We start from the raw sequence: 24,743 nt of genomic DNA on the forward strand, positions 1-24,743 counted from the left end.
GGCCCTTTCCTGGATCCGCGCCTGATTTGATTAGTGAGGTGTGTATCCTCTCCATCGATCACACGTACATAAGTCCTTAAAATGTTAGTGTTTTTCAAGTCAATATACATAGGCCGATCCAGGGGGCAAAGTTTTTGCCCCCCCCTGGTGGCGCAAAAAAAAGGAAGGAAAAAGAAAAAAAAAGACGAAGAGAAAAAGGAAAAACTTTTAGAATAGGAATTATACCTTAAAAGAGTCCTTCTTAAGTCAGTATATAAAAAAAATGAGCTCGCGCTACGCGCTCGCATCACTGTTTAGTTATATACGCATCCCGACCTCACAGGTTTTTTTTTATGCGAACGAGAAGCACAAGCTGAAAATATTTTATATTCTAATCTAACAACTGAAAAAGCTTCGCGCTCGCATTCATTTCTTAAAGGACAAGTCCACCCCCCCCAAAAAAAAAATGTTGATTTGAATAAATAGAGAAAAATCAAACAAGCATTATGCTGAAAATTTCATCAAAATCGGACGTAAAATCAGAAAATTATGACATTTTAAAATTTTGCTTATTTTTCACAAAACAGTGATATGCACAACTCAGTGACATGCAAATGAGACAGTCGATAATGTCCCTCACTCACGAATTCCTTTGTTTTTAATTGTTAGAGTTTTACAATATTTCATTTTTTACATATTTTACAATATGAACCAACTTGATTGAACCATTTAGTATTAAACAATGCTAATTGCTCATGTTCAGGGAGGAATTAATCGTTGTTTCACACGACAACAGAGAAAAATGGAATATTCCATATTTCATATACTAAAATATAAAAAGAAGTAGTGAGTGAGTGATGTCATCAGTCTCCTCATTTGCATACCGACAAGGATGTGAATATAACTGGTTTGTGAAATTAAGCGAAACTTTAAAATGTTGTTGGCCTACCTATTATCTTTGTGTATTTCCTATAAGATTCTCAAAATATTCCTTTTCAGGTGTCTCGATTGTCAAAATGAAGGCCTATGAGCTAGCGATGTGCGCTCGCATTTTTATTGGTGATTTCTGTATACCTATACAGTGGCGTAACTACCAGGGGGCATGGGGGGCACGTCCCCCCCCCAAAAAAAAAAAATTATTGTTTATTATAATGTTATATTACATCATAATTATTTTACATAAGAAGCATTTTTTCATGACTTTATGAAACAGTTTGCTCAGGGCCTATGTCTTCATTGTTCCTGGTGCTCGCGTGGACTGTTTAACGAGATGTATAATCCTGTTGTACTAAAACCTCCCGTTTTCAAATCAATATACACCAAATATATTTCCTCACATTTCGAGTTATTATTGTTTTATGTAGTGACATTTGCTTCTTTTTCATGACTACTTAAAGTGATTGCCCAATTTTAGGGTCTTAATATAAAACATTTCCTGTCCATGCTTACGTTCGCATTAGTTGATTGGTGGGTGCCAGGTAAAAATGGCAGAGGTAATAATGGCAGAGGTAAAAATGGCAGAGGTAAAAATGGCAGAAATAAAAATGGCAGAGGTAATAATGGCAGAGGTAAAAATGGCAGAGGTAAAAATGGCAGAGGTAAAAATGGCAGAGGTAAAAATGGCAGAGGTAAAAATGGCAGAGGTGAAAATGGCAGAGGTAAAAATGTCAGAAGTAAAAATAGCAGAGGTAATAATGGTAGAGGTAAAAATGGCAGAGGTAAAAATGGCAGAGGCAAAAATGGCAGAGGTAAAAATGGCAAAGGTAAAAATGGCAGAGGTAATAATGGCAGAGGTAAAATGGCAGGGGTTATAATGGGAGGGGTAAAAATGACAGCTCTAGGTAAAATATGGCCAGTCTTAAACCCCCATGCAATGAATTGTCAAAATGCCCCCGCATGTAAAATCCTGAAGATTTTTCCACATTTTAACATTGGTACAGATCCATTTAAACAAATGACGATATAACTGTCGAAAAATATTTCCGCTTGAGTGAGCACCACTTACTTTTGAAAAGTTATTGAAAAATGGGGTACCGGTTTGTTAAAAAGCCGAGAAAAAAAAGTTTTCAATCCAAAATGAAAGGGGATTTGGTTAAGGGGGAAAATTACACAAAAATTATTTCAACTAAATGAAGTTCTTTTAGGTCAGAAAACGAATTACAATAAAAATAATAACAATTAGATAATAAACAATGTTTTTTTTTCTGTTTGAAAAATAAAAGATTTGTATCAAATCTCTACATTTTAGCATACCAAGCTAATTACCAAGAGGGTGCTGCTTATGGTGTACAAAATACCCAACAGTACTTCCGCTTCCAAGGGTTATGACCATCAAGGCGTTTATATCATATTGGATGCAGTGGTTAAGGTTCAGGGTCTTCTTTTATGCAAAGAATCTGAACCAGACGGTCCCCTCGATCGACCCCAAATTGGTTTACCATTCAAAACAGGATTATTATTGATTTTCATAATCAGTTACATATTCAGTGCCAAGCCTGGGAACGCATGCTTATTGTCATTCAAATATTTAAAAAGAATAGTACAGACGACATTACAAATAAGGACATAATATTTATGTCCTCTTCCTCTTCCTCCTTTTTGCATCGGTAAACCTGGCAATGACAATGACAATGACAATGATTTTATTTCTTTGACGGACCCTCCTGGGGGCATAGAAGAAATATAACAACTTACAACAATGGCAATAATAGGCATAAGAAAAAAAATACCAAGGTAACAAAAAAAAATAGATATAAAGAAACCAGCCAGACAAAAAGGAATGTTATGATATGATGAATGAGAATAGTGCAGTTTCATTTTGCTCCTGATAAATTGAATGAAAAAAAATCTGTCGTTTGATTTCTTTTTAAAAAGCGTTCACGGTACACCTCCAACGAATTCGTAAATAGCATTGTTAGGCCGATGAAGACATAATGATGATGAAATGCCTAACCGTGACATGCACTTCTTATTTAATGTATGTACATGCGGGGGCTTTTTGACAATTCATTGCATGGAGGTTTAAGACTGGCCATATTTTACCTAGAGCTGTCATTTTTACCTCTCCCATTATAACCCCTGCCATTTTACCTCTGCCATTATTACCTCTGCCATTTTTACATCTGCCATTTTTACCTCTACCATTTTTACCTCTGCCATTTTTTTTACCTCTGCCATTTTTACCTCTGCCATTATTACCTCTGCCATTTTCACTTCTGCCATTTTTGCCTCTGCCATTTTTACCTCTGCCATTTTTACCTCTGCCATTTTTACCTCTGTCATTTTTACCTCTGCCATTATTACCTCTGCCATTTTTACCTCTATTTTTACATCTGCCATTTTTACCTCTGCCATTTTTACCTCTGCCATTTTTACCTCTGCCATTATTGCCTCTGCCATTTTTACACCGAGCCGATTGGTGAGATGTCTGCTCTTCATGAATTCCTAAAATCAGTTCTTAAAATGTCAATTTTTCTGATCTGAATATCAAAAAATTTTAGCTCGCGCTTCGCGCTCGCAGTATTTGATTAGTGAGATGCGTATGATAATCATGATTACTATGACAACAAAAAGTGCTTCATATGTTTAGATGTAATTCTAACAAAATCAGCAAAGGATGCCACTATCATTAGATGACTATGCTGAGATATTTATACTCTTAATGGATACCTAAAATAAAGTCCTTAAAATGTCCCTGTTTGGGGTCAATATATACAAAAATTTCAGCTCGCGCTTCGCGCTCGCATTGTTTGTTTAGCGAGACAGGTACGTATCACGATTACAAACAATTTGCTTATAATGTCTCTTTTTGGTCTGAATATCAAAAATTTTCAGCTCGCACTTTGCGATCGCATTATTTAATCAGTGACATACTTATCCGTTTAATGGCATTGCATGTTAGGTCAGCATACCTGGCAACTGAGCGCGCTCCCTAAGTGACACCAAATTTGTGGTGGTGCCCCCCCCCCCAATGCCGTGACCCACGGTACGTCACTGTACCTATATATTCTGTAACAAACTACTTGAATTCCCCCCATTTAAAACTTTCGGATCACGATTTGCGCTCGCATTATTTGCTATAAATGTATCAACCCATGAATGCTGTTCATGATTACAAAAAATATAAAATATCCAGTTTTTCAGGCCTCATGCACTGTCAACAGATTTCACGCACTCATTAGGCTTATTAGATTAATAAATGAAGAGCTCACTTGCAAAAGGGGTTAGGTCCATTTTTCATCAAATTTGATTTTTATGTCTCAATGTATAGATTTTTAGTAGCTCTATGAGATGATACCAAAGAAAAGTTGAAATTCCTATTAAAAAGTGAACAAAAATGGCAAAGAAAAGCCACTTTTTTTCAAAAGGGTTTAGGTCCATTTCAGTTCTAGGAAGAGGAATAAAAGATAGGCATCATTTTTATATGACAAAATGTCCTTAGGCCTAAAATGTATCGATCCTAGTTTTAAAAAATAATAAAATATCAGCTCGCGCTTCGCGCTCGAATCATTTATTAAGTACTTTCCACATCCACTTCACAATTCCCCTATATACACAGTGCTTTAAATATTGCTTAAATTGACCCATTTCATATCGGAATTTCAAATATTATTTCCAGCTCGCGATCCGCGCTCGCATTATTGATTTTCATGATGAAAAATGAAATGTATTCAGAATGCCCAGATTTTGTCTAACTCTAAAACACGTGCATGCATGTTTATCGAGATACGCATCTTGATCTTATTAAAAACGTGCTAAAATTATCCAGTTTTAGATCAGAATATCAAAATTTTCTGCTTGCGCTTTGCGCTCGCATCATTAATGTAGGAAGATTCCAAAAACTACCCATCATTTTTCATGAGTGACAAAACATGAATCGAATGTCCCGTTGGGGGTTTGAAATCTAATTTTTTAGGTTGGAATATCAAAAATGTTCAGCTCGTGCTTCGCGCTCGCATTATTTAATCGTTGAAATATGTATTGTCTTAATGGCTAACTGCAAAACTTCCTTAACAGGTCCCTTTTCGACCAGGTCGGAACGCACATTAAAAATTTCTTCGCGCTCGTAGTAATTATCTAGTTACATACGCATCTTGTTCAGGTTCACAAACATTGCCCAGAATTTTCAATTTTCAGGTCAAAATACATGAAATTTAATTGTTTTTCCTCGCATAGGGCTTATGAGATTATTGCACATTAATGTTGTTTATAAAGTAAAGCTAGGAAATGACTGTTAGGATATGGGCGATTTGTCCCCCCCCAAAAAAAAAAATCACGACCAAGAAAAAAAAGAGAGAAAAGGAAAAGGATTATGGTGAAATATAATATTATTTTCCAAATTTTATGTCAAATATATCGCGCTTCGCGTTATCATTATTTATTTAGGCCTTGTGAGATACCTCAATGTGTTTTTAAGAATAAAATTTCGGAATTTCTTTAACTTCTACCCCCCATTTTATTTTTATTGTTTTATCTTGGTGCCCTCTACAAAAGTTCAACAAGCCCCCCCCCCCCCCCCCCGTGCAACCCTGCTGAATAAATCACAGCTTCGCTACTGATGAGGAGATTGCTTCGAGATTGCATTATTCCCAAGAGGTTATCATTGATATTAATAAGGGCTATTCTAAACAACTAGTAAAGAAACTACAGCTCCCGTTCACACAATATTCTAGTAGGGCCTACTCTGGTGAGAAGTTAAACCAAATTGACACCCCCCAAAATCGCTCGCGCTTCGCGCTCCCATTGATATTACATTATATATTCATGGATTTTTTGTTCAAGAACACATTAAAAAAGTGGTCTTTAATTGCCTTTTTTTATGTGATTATGTAATAAGATAATTCAAAATACATTCAAGGCATTTAAGCTACATTTAAGTTAGCCTGGCCGGGAGGGAGGGGGCGCCATTTTTCGAAAAGTACACATGGGCGCCAAAAATCAGGTCAAATTTGGGCCCCCCTCCCCACAAAATTTTGGATCCGCGCCTGAGTGAGACCACCACATATCGACCACCTCTTTTGAAACCGACCACCTTGCGCGCATTAAAATTATTGCGTATTGCAAACGATACGCGCGGAAGAGTAGGCGCAGTGTCCATAGGAACGGCAAGAATTGATTTTACGAAAGAAAAAGAAAGGAGAAAATATAAAAATTTAGTAGAATTTTTCAAAATTGTTTTGACTATACCCGAACCCAGCTGAAAAACAGTTGTTTATACCAAGAAATCCGATGGGAAACGGCTTTAGAACAAATATCCGTCGTCAATCGTCGAATCATATGCCGGAGCTCCCAGTGGAAGTAGCGATACGATCATTTAGCATGTTGACATCAGAACTGATTTAGAAGAGTCAAAATATTTCGCCACCGCGCAAAGAATCGGCCGTAATATAAACTTAGTGTATCGCGGGTAGTCGGTTTCAAAAGAAGGGTGCAAATGAGCAAATGTAAAATCGTCGTATTCGTTGTTCGCCGATTATACGCGGATTGAATCAGAGTCGCCGATCGAAACATGGGAATCTGATCTGCTCAATTTTCTGCACAAACTGATATGAAAACTGGGTAAAACTGATTAATACTTTCGCAGATACGATGCTTAGAAAATTAGGTCGTCGATAAGGGGTAGTTCCAACCTACTACTTGCTGAGAAATAACGATGTTTACAACTTTCTGATTGTATTAATTATTATGTGTCTATAATCACTGTTTTGGTATAAATAGAAGTGACAGTTACCATTGACGTTGCTGAAAAAAATTATTTCATGACTATAACTGTTGATGCCCTGACATGACAAGCTCCCTCCTGTATTGTAAAGCGTACTAGGGATGGCAGTGAAAGGATTCTGCACGAAACTCTTTTGAATATTTTATTGAAACCTGCTGCGAACGGATGAGCACGAAAGTAAAGTTACTTCACCCTCATGTTTGTTGATATTTCGTTGAACGGAGCTACAAGAATGCATGGTCGGAAAAGCAAAAGTACGAAAGTGTTGGAAGTACTGACTAGAAGGAGTGAGAATACTGAGAGTACCGAGATACGGAAAATGCGGAAAATGCTGACTTTACTGGGATAAGGGAATTACCGAAATTACTGAGAAACGGAAAATACTGAGATTATTTAGGACACCGAAAATACTGAAATTACGGAGATACTGAATACTGGAATAAATGAGATACTGGAGAAACCTAGGTGACTGAGATATTGGAAATAGCAAGAGTTATTCGATAGACAAGATTATTGAGTGAGAAGTACTGTGTATGGTCTTACTTACATTACAAGAAAATCACGCACGGTTCTTCGACATGGTTGAACGGTTACTTGAGAAATAGTTACTGAGAAGGAGCAAAGAGTCAGAAGTGCAAAAGACGGAGTTTACACCAACTATTTGTATATTGCAGCCGAAACCATGGGCTGAAATCCCAGGGGGCGCGTCCCCCCCCCCCCATAGTAGGGGGGCACACTGTCAAATGCCCCCCTACTATTTTAGTCTCTTGTGATGAAAAGAAATACATAATTCAAAATCGAAAAATCGAAATAAAACGTGCATTTTAGACGAGATGACCTTACTTTTGTGGGGTGATAACCTTCTTTTTTCTTTGCTTGTCATTTTTTTTTTTGGTCGAAATGACTTTACATAAGGGTGATGACCTTTTTTTTTTTTTTTTTTTTGGGGGGGGGGGGGCTTGTAAAAATTTTCAGCCCCTTGTCCGCCCTACCTTTTGGGAGAAATTTCCGCCCCTGGCCGAACCAGCTCGTCAAGAAAGAAAGTTCGGCTATACTGATCAACTAAGTAAAAGATAGGTTTACACCTCTCAAAAATTCCCAATTTAAAGAAAAACATGCCATGAACACAAAATTATTATACAATCATGTACATGTATATGGGCCTGGAATAGTGTCGCCCAAAATAATTCGTGTTATTAGGCCGTGGACCGAGGGTGTTTTTCGTTTCAAAACATTTCCGTTGTAACTCGTATTTTTGGTACATTGAACAAACGAATAAAAATATATATTGACTGGGAAATGTCTTGATACCGCAGTCACCTTCCTGCAGTTAACAAAATATGTAATTTAGAACTCCAGTTTCATCACGCTGCCTAATTATTTTACGAGCCGCACATTTAGCCATGAGCACTGCAATTGCACAGCAGGGAAATGCAAAAGTAACAGTCGAATTTCGAGTCGAGTTCGGTCAGTATTCCCGTCAGTATTAAAAAGTATTATTATTCATACACCCAGTATAATGTATTCCTGGAAATCCCTTTGGGCGTCAATCACCTATACCTTTAAATAAATATATGAATATTTCATAATAATATCCTCGAATTTACCAGAACAGTCGAGAAAATTGTAGACTCGCGTGTTGGACTGAAAATGAATATACAAGCAGAAAAAAAAGTCGCGTTGCCAATTTAGCTGTATACACAGATGGTTCTTCGGTTACACTTCGTAATTCCGAAGGTTCGTAATTCCGAAGATTCTTTATTCCGAAGGTTCGTAATTCCGAAACACGTAAATTGCCTATACCTCGATGTTCGTTAATCCGAAAACCTAAAAGGGTTCGTTAATCCGAACATTTGTGGCGTTATTCCGAAGGTTCGATAATCCGAAAACGAAATAAGGTTCGATGTTCCGAAGGTTCGTTAATCCGAAAACGAAATAAGGTTCGTTGTTCCGAAGGTTCGTTAATCCGAAAACGAAATAAGGTTAGTTAATCATTTAGTTTTCGGACTAACGAACCTTCGGAATTACGAACCTCATTTCTTTTTCGGATTAACGAACCTTCGGAATAACGAACCTCATTTCGTTTTCGGACTAACGAACCTTCGGAATTACGAACCTTCGGAAATACGAACCTTCGGAATAACGAACCTTCGGAATAACGAAGCTTCGGAATTACGAATGTATGCGGGTTCTTAGTGCGCCATAAAGATGCGCTGCGGATCTGTATTATAATGAAAATATGTTTTTATAACTTTTTTTTATTCATAAACACTTGATAACGAACATAATATAGACTAGTCCTTGTAGAATTCTGGAATGATAGCGTGACATTTCGCCTTGGACTAATTCTAAGAAATGATAGCAATTCCTTTTCCAAAGTGACAAGATGTAGATTCCATTAACCACTACCGTGTTTACATGTGATCGGCTTTTGGTTCAGAACCAAAAGCCGATGCAGAATCGGATTTTGGTTTATCTTGCACAGCGTTTACACGCTGTTACAGCTCGCGGTGCAGAATCGGCTCGCGTGGCAAAAGCCTGGAATGATACGCTCACCAACAATATACGTCATAATACCGTATTTACACGCTGCATCGGCTTTTTCATTGCGTGTAAAGGCGACTAACTTGCATCGGCTCGCGTGTCAAAAACCTGAAATTATCAATATACGTCATAATAAACACAGCGCTGGATCCGTGCGCTTTGAAGTACGTCATAATGATAAATTAAACGAAATGCGCGCCTAATGCCGATGCAGAATCGGCTTCCAGGGGAGCGTTTCATCAATATTTTCATCCGACAAGTTGTCAGATCTGACATCTTTCCATGATTTTGATTGGCAGGGAGGCACTGTTCCTATGGTAACTGTGGGATAAAATGGGACTTGTCGGATTAAACGTCCGACAAGTCCTTTCATAAAACGCCCCCTGTTTACACGTAGTAAAAAAGCCGATTCTGCATCGGCTCGCGGTTCTGAACCTATTACTTTGGTGGTGCAAAAATTGCCGATTCTGCATCGGTGAGAGAGAATAGTTCGTACACAAATCATGTATGGGATTGAAGACAGTGATAATTTTTTATTGATGACAATTTGGAGGGAAGTTTGTCAAGATTTGAGCTAAAGCTAATATGAACTAAGAGTCATTTAGATTTTAGTATCATCAAAAGCGTGTAGTAAATGTTATCACTATTATTATTATGATTTTTAATATGATCATCACGATAATCATGATTATTTAGAATGGGCTCACCATCCTTTGGTAAACTAATATATTACATCCCTGCTCTTTCATCCTGGAAAAAAATTAGGGACATTTATCTTTCCGTTTTTCTCTGTCTCTGTTTCGCTTTCTACAATGTCTCCCACACTCTTCAACTACACACACAGACACAGAAATACAAAGATCAAAATGACCAGAAAATGCATTAATGAAAGGACAATATCATTATGTTATTTTGCTAGGAAAACTGAATCTTCCATACAACTAAACCTACCAAAATTATGCATTTACAATATTTACCTTTCCCTCTTTCTTAGTCTCTTTCTAATTCCACGGTGTAATCTCTTATTTCTCTCCCCCTATCTCTCTCTCTCTCTCTCTCTTTAACTTTACCTACACACATATTGAAACACAGAGATCAATAAGCAGGGCCAGAAGAAATGCATTCTTAATACCCCATCTCACTAGGAAGGCGATCGTGGCGACCATGGCGATCTGTGTAAATCCCGCAAATCGTAGCAGAATCTTCCTCGAATTCTATTTTTAGCCTGCGAGACGATTGCACTGCAACTTCTATGCGACCGACCTGCGCTGAAGGCGATGTTAATACGCTGAAAGTACGACGATGCCACTTTCTTGCGACGATTCGAGGCAGATGTGATGCGCTGCTTCTGCGATCAAAGCGATCGTACAACGAGGCTCATACGCTAGTTAGGACCTCGGTACGGTGGTGCTACGAATGAAGCGATTATGTTACGTTAATGATGGGCTCTTGAAACGATTTCAAGCAATCGGCATACTAATCGCGGCACATGACACATTTTTCAGTCGATTGCCAACCTCCGACCAACATGGATGTCCAGAATTTGGTTGGACTTATACATCTTGGCATTCTAAAAGAACATCAGTTAAAAGTTGAATGCGAGGACAGGAGAAGGAGGAGGCCAAAAAGATCATGGTCCGATCCTGGCTGTCACCTAAGTCATAATATACAATATTTTTAAAATTTCATTCAAAAGATGTCGATGAGTCTAATAGTTAATATGAGGGATGCATCCAGAATTTCATAAAAGAGCTTAAAAATCTTTGATATTCTGTTTATTTTTTCCCACAAAGTTTGTCACTCAAAAATATTTGGTAAATTCCTTTCAAATTTGCTGACAAGAAGTAGTCTACTGATGTGAGAGCACTCCTAAAAAGGGAGGGACAATGCCAGAATCTCCCTAAAGATTGCCTTTCCCAATCAATACATTAGTGATCGAATCATTAACAAAATTTGATGTTGTCTACTGTCACTGTGGTTATAGAATTCAATTTATTTTCAAAACATAATCAATTTATTTATTTCTGCAGAGGTAACCCATTTCGTCATGAAGACATGTGAGCATCTTTTTTCTCTTTCCAGCTGGCTCAGCAGTAAGATTTCCATCCTCCTGTACCCCCTCCTCTTCCTCCTCTACCACCTCCTCTTCTACCACCACCATAACCCCTTGATCTTCCTCTTCGACCGCCGGCCTAAGAGGGGTAGCTTGGGCAGCTTTCCCTTTTCTGGTCCTTTTTCTGGGAGGTATGTTTGAAAACGCCGTGGTATCGCCTCGTAATCTGTTGCAAATATGATAATCCGCCACCATCGGCACGGCGTTTTATAGCAGCGCGGACGGTTGTTGCGCAATCGCTGCCCAGTCATCAGCGGCGCAGCAAAAGCGCAACGCGAACGCCTGTAGCGGGCTGAGAACGTGTGCCACATGCCACCCAAAGAAGGAAGCGTCGTGGTGGAAGCTGTGTGAAGCGTGTCGAGCGCAAGGCAGTCAGTCGCCTTGTAAACGTAAGCAGCGTAGCAGAATTGTCTTGGGAACGGGCCTAAAAAACCACGGGCGATCGGTGCCGCTTTTAATGCGCTTATACTACACTTTATGCGTTGGGGCTCCGTTACAGCTACGAATATGTCGTTTGTAATACGCTCATGACTCGACTGTGATGCGCTTTAGCACCTCCGCGATCTCGCTACGTAAGTTTTGAACATGTTCAAAATTTTGTGGCGACCATAAAGATGGTGGCGATCCTTGCCGCTTCAGAAAAGATCAAGGTACGACGGAGAAGATTGAAAAGATCAAGGCACGATCAAGCTACGTTATACCACGCTTTGTCGATTTTTGACGATCGCAGTGGAATCGCCATCTAGTGAGATGGGGGTAATAAAGGACAAATCCACCCCAACAAAAAGTTTGTTTGAATAAAAAGGGGAAAATCCAACAAACATAACACTGAAAATGTCATCAAAATCGGATGTAAAATAAGAAAGTTATGACATTCTAAAGTTTTGCTTAATTTCACAAAACAGTCATATGCACATCCTGATCGGTATGCAAATGAGGAAACTGATGACGTCATCCACTCACTATTTCTTTTGTATGTTATTATATTAAATATGAAATATTCTAATTTCCTCCCCATTGTCAAGTGAAACAAGGATTAATTCCTCCCTGACCATGTGGAATTAACATTGTTTATGACTATATGGTTTAGTCAAGTTGGTCCTTATTGTCAAATCTGTAAAAAATGAAATATTGTATTATTCAAACAATAAAAAACAAAGGAAATAGTGAGTGAGGGACATCATCGATTGTTTCATTTGCATGTCACTGAGTTGTGCATATCACTGTTTTGTGAAAAATAAGCGAAAACTTAAAGTGTCATAACTTACTTATTTTACATCCGATTTTTATGAAATTTTCAGCGTTATGCTAGTTTGATTTTTCTCTATTTATTCAAATCAACATTTTTCTGCGGTGGCCTTGACCTTTAAGAGAATCGGTCTTCTTCTTAAATCATGTCATGGTTAATGGAACCAAGGCATCTTGTCACTTTGGAAAAGGAATTGCTATCATTTCTTAAAATTAGTCCAAGGCGAAATGTTATGCTATCATACCAGAATGATATTAAGACTAGTCGATATGTTCGTTTTCAAGTGTTTTGCGTGTGTTGTGAATAAAACACTTTATAAACACATATTTTCATCATGATACAGACCCGCAGCGCAGCGCACTACGAACAATATCTTATAAAGCTAAATTGGCAACGCAATTTGTTCTGCTTGTATACGAGTATTCAGTTTCAGTCCGACACGCGAGTCTACAATTTTCTCGACTGTTTCTGTAAATTTGAGGATATTATTATGGAATATTCATATATTGCGATGATTTACAACAAAAGGTAGGTGATTGACATCCACAGACACCTCCAGGGATACGTTATAGTGGGTGTAAAAATAATAATACTGTTTAATACTTAGAGAACTCGACTCGTTCGACTGTGAGCACTCGCATTTCACCACTGTCAGACTGTGCCATTATATTAATGGGATGGTCCGGGCTGAAAATATTTAAAACCTAAAAATAGAGTAGAATTCACTGAGCAAAGTGCCGAATATTTAATCAAAATCGGATAACAAATAACAAAGTTATTGAATTTTTAAGTTTAGCGATATTTTGTGAAAACAGTCACATGAATATTCATTAGGTGGGCTGATGATGTCACATCTCCACTTGTTCTTTTGTATTTTATTATATGAAATTAGGTTTATTCATTGTTTTTCCTCCAAGAACTAGAAAACTTGGACTGACAACTGATTTAGTGCATTCGATATGTATCGCTGCAACTTATTTCATCATAAGGGAGACATATTATTCACACAAGTATGAAATAATGAAAAAATTATGATTTTATATAATAACATAAGAAAACGGAAAGTGGGGATGTGATATCATCAGCCAACCTAATGAATGTTCATAACGACTGTTTTCACAAAATATTGCTAAACTTTAAAATTCAATAACTTTATTATTTGTTACCCGATTTTGATGACATTTTCGGCATTTTGCTCAGTGAATTCTATTCTATGTATTATGATATAAACATTGTCAGCTCGGACCATCCCTTTAGCTATTGCAGTGCGTTTGGCTAAATGTGCGGCTCGTACAATAATTCGACAGTATGATGAAACCGGAGTTCTAAATTACATATTTTGCTAACTGCAGGGAGTTGACCTCAAGTACCTCAAGGTCAACTGAAGCAAAAGTTAAAAACTAAAGCACTTTTGATCGTTCGACCCACGGCCTTAATGCCTGATAATCAGGAGGTATTTTTTTTACTGTGATGTAAAATTTGATTAGCGCCAAAGAAAGGCATGTCTGCACCGAATGAATCCAGATGCAACTAATGTCTTAATCCTACATCAGATAGTCAACATAGTTGCAGCATCATTTTCAATGAAATTAACTTGATAATTGATACTAAAATGCGTTTATTAAACAATTCTAATGATCATTATTGAAAAGATGTTTTAAAATTGATTTTAATGCGACCTTTGTAGGATTAAGACATCATTAACATCAAAATTTATTGACTGGAGTCACGCCTATATTTTGGCGCAAGTCAAGATTTACATCACCGCAAAGGCCTGCTAATTATCAAAGAGTGAGGGCATACCGCATATGAATTCAAATCATTTGGTAGAAAATACTCCTTCCGACCATGAATATAGATCTACCCTGAGTAAAGACGAATTAACTAGAATTACCTTACTAGGAAATTACATGTGATTTCAAATATTTTGCCCGTTCTACAGGAAGCTTTGAAATGGCTCTTCTAAAGCAACTTCAGCCTAATTTCCCTTCAATACACCACACCGTTGTGGAGCCGTGTGAGGAATTCATTTCTCATTACAAACTTCACTCCGTCCTTGAGAATGTACAGTATGACTGGCAGCTCAAGACATTCCAGCAATACATGCAGGACCAGGAGTGCACTTCCAATGGTAGAAAATTCGACTTCATTAGTGCTGTCAATTCTCTTTACTACACTGGCAATGTGAAAGAGACCATTCGCTCTCTCATTGATCAACTAACTGAATCAGGCTATCTTTTGGTAGTTGTCCGTTCAGGTAAGAACCTTTTATCTTCCCCATCTCACCTTTGACCATGTTGACTATTCTCCATCTCTCTCCTGTATCTCTCAATTTTTTCTTTATACGGGCATCTTTAAGATTCGGTGGTACACTATTGTCCTAACTTCAAACAGTTTTCCTTCCTTAGGCGCTATTAATCAGAAAATGCAATCTTGTTTAAGAATATGTGTTGTTGCATGTAAACTAAAAAAAAGTTTGGAAATCTGACTTTGATCGATATTTCCTCCTCGGTTTTAGTAAATATCAATGTGTAATTAATATCAATGATTAGATAATTTATTTCTCTTTAAAATGATACCCTACATGATATGGCTCATATGGAGGTACAGTGGCTTGAAATCTGGGGCAAGGTCAAAATTCAAAAGTTGTAAAATGACACAATATTGAAAGTCACTGTAATTTTTTTCGTGGTGATGAGTGAGTTTCTCAGCGGTTTCTTTTGACTTTGATCGATAATCCCTCTTCTGTTTTTAGTAAATATCAACGTGTGATTAATATCAATGATTAGATAATTGAATTTATTATATAAGATTAGATAATTTAGTTTTTGGTTCTAGCTGGGGGTTTAACTCCCCTTCGTGGAGCTAAAACAAGGCTATCGGTTGGTTCCAGACATACCTGTATGTAAGTCTCTAATTAGAAGTATTGTTCATATGATGTTTTATTGTTATGTAATTGTGACACCAGAATCCGAAAAGCGTTCATCTCTGTTTAATAAAGCCACGACGTAATCGCACATTATTTTGTTATTTCACTTTGTTCGCCGAGAGTGATATAGGTATATTTACCCAGGGTAGCCACTTCAGCTCCAAAAACTGTTCTCCTAGTATGCCTAACGGGCCCTGCTATTATTACCCCGGCTTTAGCTGAGCTGCCTAGGCGCTCAAGCATTCAAGGAATTTCTTCCTACCGGGTACCCATTAACCTCACCTGGGTCGAGTGCGGCACAATGTGGATGAGTTTCTTGCTGAAGGAAATTACGCCATGGCTGAGATTCGACCCCACGACCCACAAGATGACGATCTCGGATGTCGTCATGTCTACATCCCGTGGGAGAGATGATCAGATGACAATATCTTGAGATCTCGTCATGTCTACATCTTAAAGAAGAGATGATCAGATGGCAAGATCACGGATCTCCCCATGTCTACATCTTGGACCTTGTCATGTCTACTTCTTAAAGAAGAGATGATCAGATTGCAAGATCTCGGATCTCACCATGCTATATCTTGAAGGGAAAGATGATCAGATGGCAAGATTTTGGATCTCTTCATGTCTACATATTTTAGAAGAGGTGATCAGATTGCAAGATCCTGGATCTCGTCATGTCTACGTCTTGCCATCTGATCATCTCTTCTAAAAGACGTAGACATGACGAGATCCACGATCTTGCCATCTGATCATCTCTTCTAAGAGATTTAGACATGACGAGATCCAAGATCTGTTGATCTGATCGTCTCTCCCACGGCATGTAGACATGACGAGATCCGAGATCTCGTCATCTTATCCTTTTCCCTAAGAGACGTAGACATGACGAGATGATTATATTATGAACAACCGGGTGGCACTTTTAAGCGTCCATATAAACGACCTAATATCTTTCCTAATGCGTGCCTTTGCGAATTATCATTTGTTTGAATGGCTAATTAATATTTTATATCTGTTATTGTTAAGAATAGACATCTATCAGGATGAATGATTGGTACAAATCCTTAATGTTGCCTGAAGCATTTTTTTTGGGGGGGTCAAAAATTATTTTAAACAGTTTACAATTGTGTTGTGCGTGTACAATCACGCATCGAGTCTTTTGTATGGCTTTTGATGGCGTGACACGATGACCCCTGAAGTTAATAAATCAACGTGAATGATTTTTTTTAATCCGTTATGACGATATGATCAATTATTAAATTCTACAAAAATGCTACGGGAGTAAATGGCCTCTACAGATGACATGACAATTCATTCGGCCGGTTTCGAGTTACTGTATCTTGGTAAAATAAATATTGTTATGAACATGAATAATATTTACAATATAATTCTAAAATCTATCGAAATTAGTAGGTGTTCGGTTTAATTAAGACAGACAGCCACATCAACAATAACACAAATTCGAACGAAATTAGTATAAATAGATGCTCTGTCATAGACAGGGTTCCTAATAATACTGTCTATGGCACACGCATTTCGTTGCTTCAGTCGCTACCATATTTAACTTGTTTATTTGCATTGCTCCAAATTGATACTAAAACAGAAAAGGGAGCTGGTTTTCGCATCATCGTTAATTTTCCTGAACTGCACCCAGCCTTCAAACCAAGTTATTTCATCTCTTCGAAGACAGTATCTAAGGCAATTGCTGAAATGGGATTGACGGCCAAAGTGAATAGCGTGCGGACCAACGTAGACTTCTCATGTGTGTTCGACGATAATGATGCTGAAGGCGATGATCTGTTGGACCTGTTTACGGGGGTAATGGATTTCCGAAGAACAGCACCAGAATCCCTGGTCGAACGTGTTCTTAAATTCCTTAGACAAGAAAGTACCCCGGATTCTGAATCTGGTAAAACAAATTATATGGATCATCCTGTGTGTGTAGAATGGGACGCTATTATAGTTGAGAAATCATACAAGCAATAGGCCTATGGGATGACCAAATGCTATTGTGAAAGTTTGATCTCTTTGCTACTAAATTGAAAGTCCTACCACACACAACAAGTCTATTTGAATATCACGAGAACAATACAATTTTCCACCAAAATCGTATGCAAACAAAACAATAATAACTGCGCTGAATTTGACAAAAAGTTCATATTTGAATAATTATTCTGGCCGGTATGGAATTAAGGGAGTCAAGGATGTGACCTATTGACTATTCCTTTAGTCGGAATATTATCATGTGAAACAAAATTGGATTCCTCTCTGCTATTGCGTCAACATATTGTGAGTTGATTGGCGAGCATATTTATTACCAAGTCTTAAGTGCATTTTATAATGGGAAGGCAAGGGCGGCCGTGCGAATTTTCGTCTGGGGGGCAAAGCCAAAAATGAAACTCATACGTCAAAATGGGCACTTTGGTGATATTTTCACCTTGAGATTATCATCTGCGTGAAGTCATTGTGTGTTTTATAATAATTAAGTAGAGAAAAACCTTTTTGAAGTGACTCCTAATTATGGTAAGATGTAGATTTAGGCTTTATTTTTCGCGAGAGAGTATTAATGAGCGAGCGGCTTGGAAAAAAAAACCAAAGCTGAAGTTGTAAAACTCGTTTTGAGGGTCAATCATTCTTAAAATGGCATTATTGCGAGGTGTTGCGAGCGTGAATCACATGCTAAAACATTATGGCATTTCAATAAGAAATGAAAAAAACAATCCGAACAGGCTTCTGCTGTCATTGAAAAGATGGGCATCTAACTAAAAAATTAACACGAGCGCAACACGCGAGCTTAAATATACTGACCAGAAAAGGAACCTGTTAAAGAATGCATTTAGTGACCTCTTTAGGATACATATGTCACTAATCGAATAATTGAGAGTGCGAAGCACGAGCTGAAAATTTGTAATATTCTAGCCTGAAAACTAAATCTAAAATGTATACTTTAAAAAGAATATTTTATTTCGAAAAAAAAAACGGCAACGGTACGTTTTTTTTCCTTTGGGGGGGGGGGGGAATAGGAATTTCCCATTTTGGAAAAATAGAATTTCCCTGTTTTTTCTTTTTGGGGTATAGGTGCCCCCTGCCCCCCCCCCCCCCCCGGCGGATCCAACTTTCGCTCATAGGGGGGGGGGGGGTTTCACCCATATTTTCCCCGATCGGCAGCTCAAAGTTGATTTTTTTTTGGTTTCTTTGAAAGGGTTGTCCTAACTGTCAATAATTAGCTTTATTCCTATAAAATAAAGTAAATATAACATCATAAGCCCTTTTTAGATAATGCGAGAGCGAAGCGCGAGCTATGTATATATCTGTTTATATATGATGGGTAATATGTTTGTGATCTTCAAAACGAGATCCCTGTGTGACTAGATAATAACTGCGAGCAAGAAGCGCGAACAGAAATTTTAAATATAAGCTCTGACCTGATCTAAAAGGGACATGTCAAAGACTTTTTGCAGTTAGCCATGAAGAACGATGCATGTTTCAACCAGGGGCGGTGGAACGTATTTTCCTTTTGGGTGGGGGGGGGGGGGGGAAGCAAAAAAAAAGGCACTTATATGCTATTACTATTATTGCATGATATCGTGTTATCGTGTAATGACAACACCGTTTTTGTTACCAAAATGAATTAATTTCATTTTCAGAAATACGAACCATGTTTAATTTTCGGATTAACGAACCTTATTTCGTTTTCGGACTAACGAACCTTCGGAATTACGAACCTCATTTCGTTTTCGGATTAACGAACCTTCGGAATTACGAACCTCATTTCGTTTTCGGACTAACGAAGCTTCGGAATTACGAACCTCATTTCGTTTTCGGATTAACAAACCTTCGGAATAACCGAACCTTCGGAATAACGAAGCTCCGGAATTACGAATGTATGCGATATATAGAGAGTTTAGTTGCAAAAGGGCTTAGGTCCACTTTGGACCATTCTGAGAAAAACCATGTTTTTTATTCTCACTTACTGCAATATTCTTATGAGAAACTAAATTGTCATGATGTACTACCCTATCATGTGAACATAAAATTGGGTATAAAAGAAATCTACCTGTCTTCAATTTTTTTCTATAAATTCTTAAAAAAAATATCATTGTGGACCTAAGCCCTTTTGCAAGTAAACTGAAATGAATCCAATCTATTTTGATTAAAAATTGATTTTTCTTTGCCACTCTTTTTCACGTTTTCATGTAAATTTCAAATTTTATGTTTTCATCAAAGCGACTAAAAATTTAGAGGTTTTGAGACAGAAAACAATAAAATTTATGAACAATGGACCTAACCCCTTTTGACAAATGAGCTCTTCAGAAGAGTTTGTTTGCAAAAGGGGTTAGGTCCACTTAAATTCTCCTATATTGCATATTCTTATGCGAAACGAAATTGTCAAGATTCCCTACCATGACAACATAAAATTGAGTATAAAATAAATCTACCTTTATTCATATTTTTAAAAATATTCTTTTCCAAAAAAAAAAATCGGTGTGGACCTATCCCTTTTGCAACTAAACTGAAATGGACCTAACCCCTTTTGAAAAAAAAAGTGATTTTTCTTTGCCATTTTTGATCACTTTTAAATAGGAATTTCAACTTTTCTTTGGTATCATCTTATAGAGCTACTAAAAATCTATACATTGAGACCAAAAAATCAATTTGATGAAAAATGGACCTAACCCCTTTTGCAAGTGAGCTCTTCATATATATATATATATATATATATATATATATATATATATAAGTATATAATATGTGTGTGAGTGTGTGTGCGTGTGAGGGTGTGTGTATGGGTGTTTGTGTGAGCCTGTGTGTGAGTTTGTTTGTGTGATCGAGCGCATTTGTAATGTTGATTTATGACTCATGATTTTGCCCCCTCTACCTGAAAAATTGATCGACGCCCCCCCGGGTGGAGGTGTACCATGACGGCTTTTTAAAAAGAAATCAAATGACATATATATTTTTCAGTCAATTTATCAGAAGCAAAACGAAACTGCACTGTTCTCTTTCATCTTTTTATAACATTTTCTTTTTGTCTGGCTGGTTCTTTTGATCTAAAGCTTTGCCAGGTTTACCGATAAAAAAGGAGGAAGAGTAGACATGAGAAAGGTCGAGAGACAGAGAGGGTATTGGGGGGGGGGGGAAGCCATAGAGAATAGAGGGGAAAACTTATACGTTGAAATTGTCATTGTGGTTCGATATTTTGTCCTTTTTTGTACTAATCTTTTTAAATATTTGAATGACAATAGGCTTGCATTCCCAGGTTCGGCACTAAATTTGTGAATTGAAACTCAATAGTCTTGTTCGGTCAAGGGTCTGGATCAGATTTTGAATAAAAAAAGACCTTGGACCTTTACCTCTGCATCCAATATGATATTGAATATAAACGCCTTGATGATCATAACCTTTGGAAGCGGTAGTGCTGTTGGGTATTTTTTTACACCATAAGCAACATCCCCCTGGGAATTAGGTTGGTATGCTAAAATGTGGAGATTTGACATAAATCTCTGTTATTTTTGGACAGTAGAAAGAAACTTTGTTTATTATCTAATTGTTATTATTTTTTGGTATTTATTTCTGACCTAAATGAACTCCATTTAGTTGGAATAAATTTTTTTGTTGTCATTTTACCCCTTCTGAACAAAATCCACTTTCATTTTGGAGGGAAAACTTTTTCTTTGCTTTTAAACAAACCAGCACCCCATATCTCTTTCTGCCATCTTTACCTTTGCCATTTTTAACTCCGCCATTCTTAAACTGTTAGAAAATTTTTACTTAAAAAAAATCTCGCAGCAGGCTCGAGAACACCTGTAATCTTACTTCACTGTATAATCTTACATGCATTTGTGTAAAATTACAGAAAATTGGTATTTGGTGTGTGTAACATTACAAGTTTATTGTAATGAAACTGTTTTCACCCTTTTTTAAACAAACCTGTTTTGTAAAATTGTACAATATCTTCCTGTTAAAATAATTTACAGAATGATTCGGTTATTTCTTCTGTAAAATCTGTTTCTTAACTTTCCTTGTGTAACAATAAACTTCTGCCATTTTTACATCTTCAATTTTTACCCCTGCATAATTTCGCGGCCTGGGCACTGAGATGTCTCGTAACGGTCTTGCGACCGGGGCTGGGCGGTTTCTGAACTGAACTTTTGTCATTCTGAGTATCTAGAGAACTGAAAATTAGGTCTGAAAAGGGGGTCATCAAAGCAGCACGTCCCCGTACAACCAATATATGTGAGCCCCCCCCCCCCCCCTGGATCCATTGTCCGTCGTGTTCAGAACTGTGCGATTGCCCCTCTGGAGTAAATAAAACGAGCAAGTTGCTTTCCAATTGGGACGTCACATAAGAGTGATTTTTGCGTCGCCAATATTTCATTTAGGTTTACGTTTTCTACTCATATGCCAGTGTCGTTTGTGATAAATCGGAGCAAGTTAATTTTGCGTGTTGCTGATACAAGTAACAAATAAAACTCAAGAGTGTATGACTTTCAGCCATGGCGATGTCAACTTTACTTCGCCGTTTTGCTATTGATACTTTCTTTACTAACAAAGGTCAGAATAATAACATGATTCGTAATACAATTTTTACTTGTTAATAATGCACTATTATGATGATTGTTATCATTCATGAATTTCATATTCGTTTTAAACGAGACCCGTTTTAGTACCAACTTGCACTTTAAGAGATAAAAAAACAGCAAGGAAATGAAGGACACTAAAGAGGAGGACGAGAAGGACCGAAAGAAGAAGAAGAAATCGGAAAAAGGAGCAAAGATAAAAAAGGAAGAGAGAAAGAAAGAGAGAAAGAATGAAAGAAAGAAAGAAAGAAGAAATAAAGAAAGAACGAAGAAAGAAAGAAAGAATGAAAGAAATAAAGAAAGAAAGAAAAGAAGAAATGAATAAATAAAGAATGAATGAAGCACAGAAATTAAAAAGAAAGACTAAGCTAAACTTGAAACGTCTTGGTTTTGTATACATTGAAGACAAGAAATTATATTTCAATATATACAGGAAAATCAGATATGGTGGCTCAGTAGTAGAGCGTCCGTCTTATGACCGGGATGTCGTGGGTTGGCACACCGGCTGAATTATAGCCAAAGGCTTGAACCCTAATAATCCCAGGATACTTTCATTATTGCCCTGGGGAAGACACCCCCTCTCCTTTCCTTATAAGATCACGGCCACGAATCGCGAGATCGCGACGAACTTTGCACTATGGTAGAGAATGACGTATTATTGGTAGCTTAGGTATCCTCACTAAACTCCTTAATAATTAATAAATTATTTTATGGATGAAATATTATTGTTTATCTAATATACCGTGGAATGCCAACATTTTTTGTGCAAATATTTTGAAACAAAAATCCAGTATCAAAATCGAATTTTTTTTTAATGTATTTCTTTTTTGTGTGGTTATTTTCCTATTTATTCCTTGAGCACCTAGAAAGGTGGATACGTGCGCTATACAAATCCTATATTATTATTTATTTTTATTTTGTTTTCGCATAAAAAAATCCCGGCGAGATTATTATAGTCCTAAGAGTTTGTCTGGGAAGAAATTTATTGAATTTAATTCCTTTGATTAGACTCATGTTCTGAGTTTATAAAGAAAGTTCATGTGTTGTGAATATTTAAACCTAGGTAAAATGTACACGTGTTAGGAATATCCATCACATCCCAGTCAGCTGGATAGCATATTTTGTACAAGTGTTTTAAATAATTATATACAGTTATCTTTAATTCATCTCTGTGGAGGCCAGGAACTGGACCGACCACCAGGGCCGAGTGGGGCATGTCAGGCGAGAAGAGATGATGGGGGCTCGAGTCAACTATTATTAATAAGTTAAGTTATATTTTGTTATCAATATTCATGTTTATTTTAAATGTACAATTGTTGTAAAAGAAAACAACATAATGATTGAAGAGATTTGATTAAATCCTTTAATAACTGTATTCATCAGTTTTACGTATTCATTATTTGGTGTCAAGCAGCAGTAGGTAAAAAAAAAGTAACTCCACGTGACAGAGTTTAATCTACAATTCATACATGCGTAATATTTTTTTTTGTTACTGGCAAGAGTCATTTGATTTAAATGTATGATATTTAGGACTAGAATAAAGTCGCCGACTATTTCTACTTTTAATATAAAAAAAAAATCGGCAAAGATATCATAAAAATAAAATAACAGGCGGGCATCAACATTGTTGGCATATTAAAATAAAATTGCTTGCGCTTCGTGCTCAGGTCAACGTTTTAGGTAAATGCACACCATTTTTCATTATCACAAAAACTGCTCGGAATGTATAATTTCCATGCCTTATTACACGTGATTTCCAAAAGTTTGAGCTCGCGATGCGCACTTGCAACATCTCTCAAGGATAATTGACCCCCCCCCCCCAAACGAATTTTACAACTTCAGATTCGGCAATTTGTTCTTTTCCAGTTCGCACCCTAGGTTTAAGCTCTGTCGATTGTAGATCCTTTGAAACATATCTTCAACCTTTTACTAACCTCTGGGCAAGTCAATGATAACATGAAAATTGCCATTCCATTGTATAAATAGGGTGACAAGTTAAGTATTAGTAACTATCGCCCAATTTGTTTCTTATTATCCTTGTCCAAAATTTTAGAAAAAAGTCACAATATTTTTTTAACTTTCAGTTTGGAATCAGAAAAATAAGATATCACAAAACATGCAGTATTAATTTTTTTTGAAGTGGCCCACACTTTTGATAATTGCCCATATCTAGTCGGCATTGTCTGGACTTCTCCAAGGCCTTCAACACCATCAGTTGCGATATCTTATTGCATACACTTTCTCAATTTGGGATGCCGGCGCACGAAGGCCTTCAAGCGGTTCAGAAGCTACTTGTCCTTTAGATGTCAATTTGTATCGGCCATGCATCCAACTTGCGCCAATAGGTTATTATTTTTATTTTTGTTAAATGGGGGAGTGGACTTTTGTAATTCGAAAGTCTGCTCCCCCATCGTCCCACTTTTAGTGGCATCATTTTCATCTTAAACACCTTTTTCCCCAAAATATTAGACTTTGTGCTTTGTCACTTTAATTACCTAATTATTTTTTTTGTTTTGAATATTTTTTTTTTTAATATGTCTGAAGTGTTTTATGAAATGTCGCCCTCTGCGTGGGATGATGTCTCATCGGCCCTTAAAAGTGTTATTACTGTAAATGGTTTCCCATCT

The 24,743-nt window shown here is 37.1% G+C and overlaps 1 protein-coding gene across 1 annotated transcript in view; it reads left to right on the forward strand.

Moving 5' to 3' along the window:
* Nucleotides 1-24,743, forward strand: part of LOC129263266 (histamine N-methyltransferase A-like) — a 34,577-nt gene that overhangs the window by 4,679 nt on the left and 5,155 nt on the right. The window contains exons 2-3 of the mRNA XM_064100435.1: nt 14,549-14,863; nt 17,139-17,444. Coding sequence (XP_063956505.1) covers nt 14,549-14,863; nt 17,139-17,444 — 621 coding nt within the window. The remainder of the gene's footprint in view (nt 1-14,548; nt 14,864-17,138; nt 17,445-24,743) is intronic.

This window comes from Lytechinus pictus, chromosome 6, assembly GCF_037042905.1.
Source record: "Lytechinus pictus isolate F3 Inbred chromosome 6, Lp3.0, whole genome shotgun sequence".
Classification (NCBI taxonomy): Eukaryota; Metazoa; Echinodermata; class Echinoidea; order Temnopleuroida; family Toxopneustidae; genus Lytechinus; species Lytechinus pictus.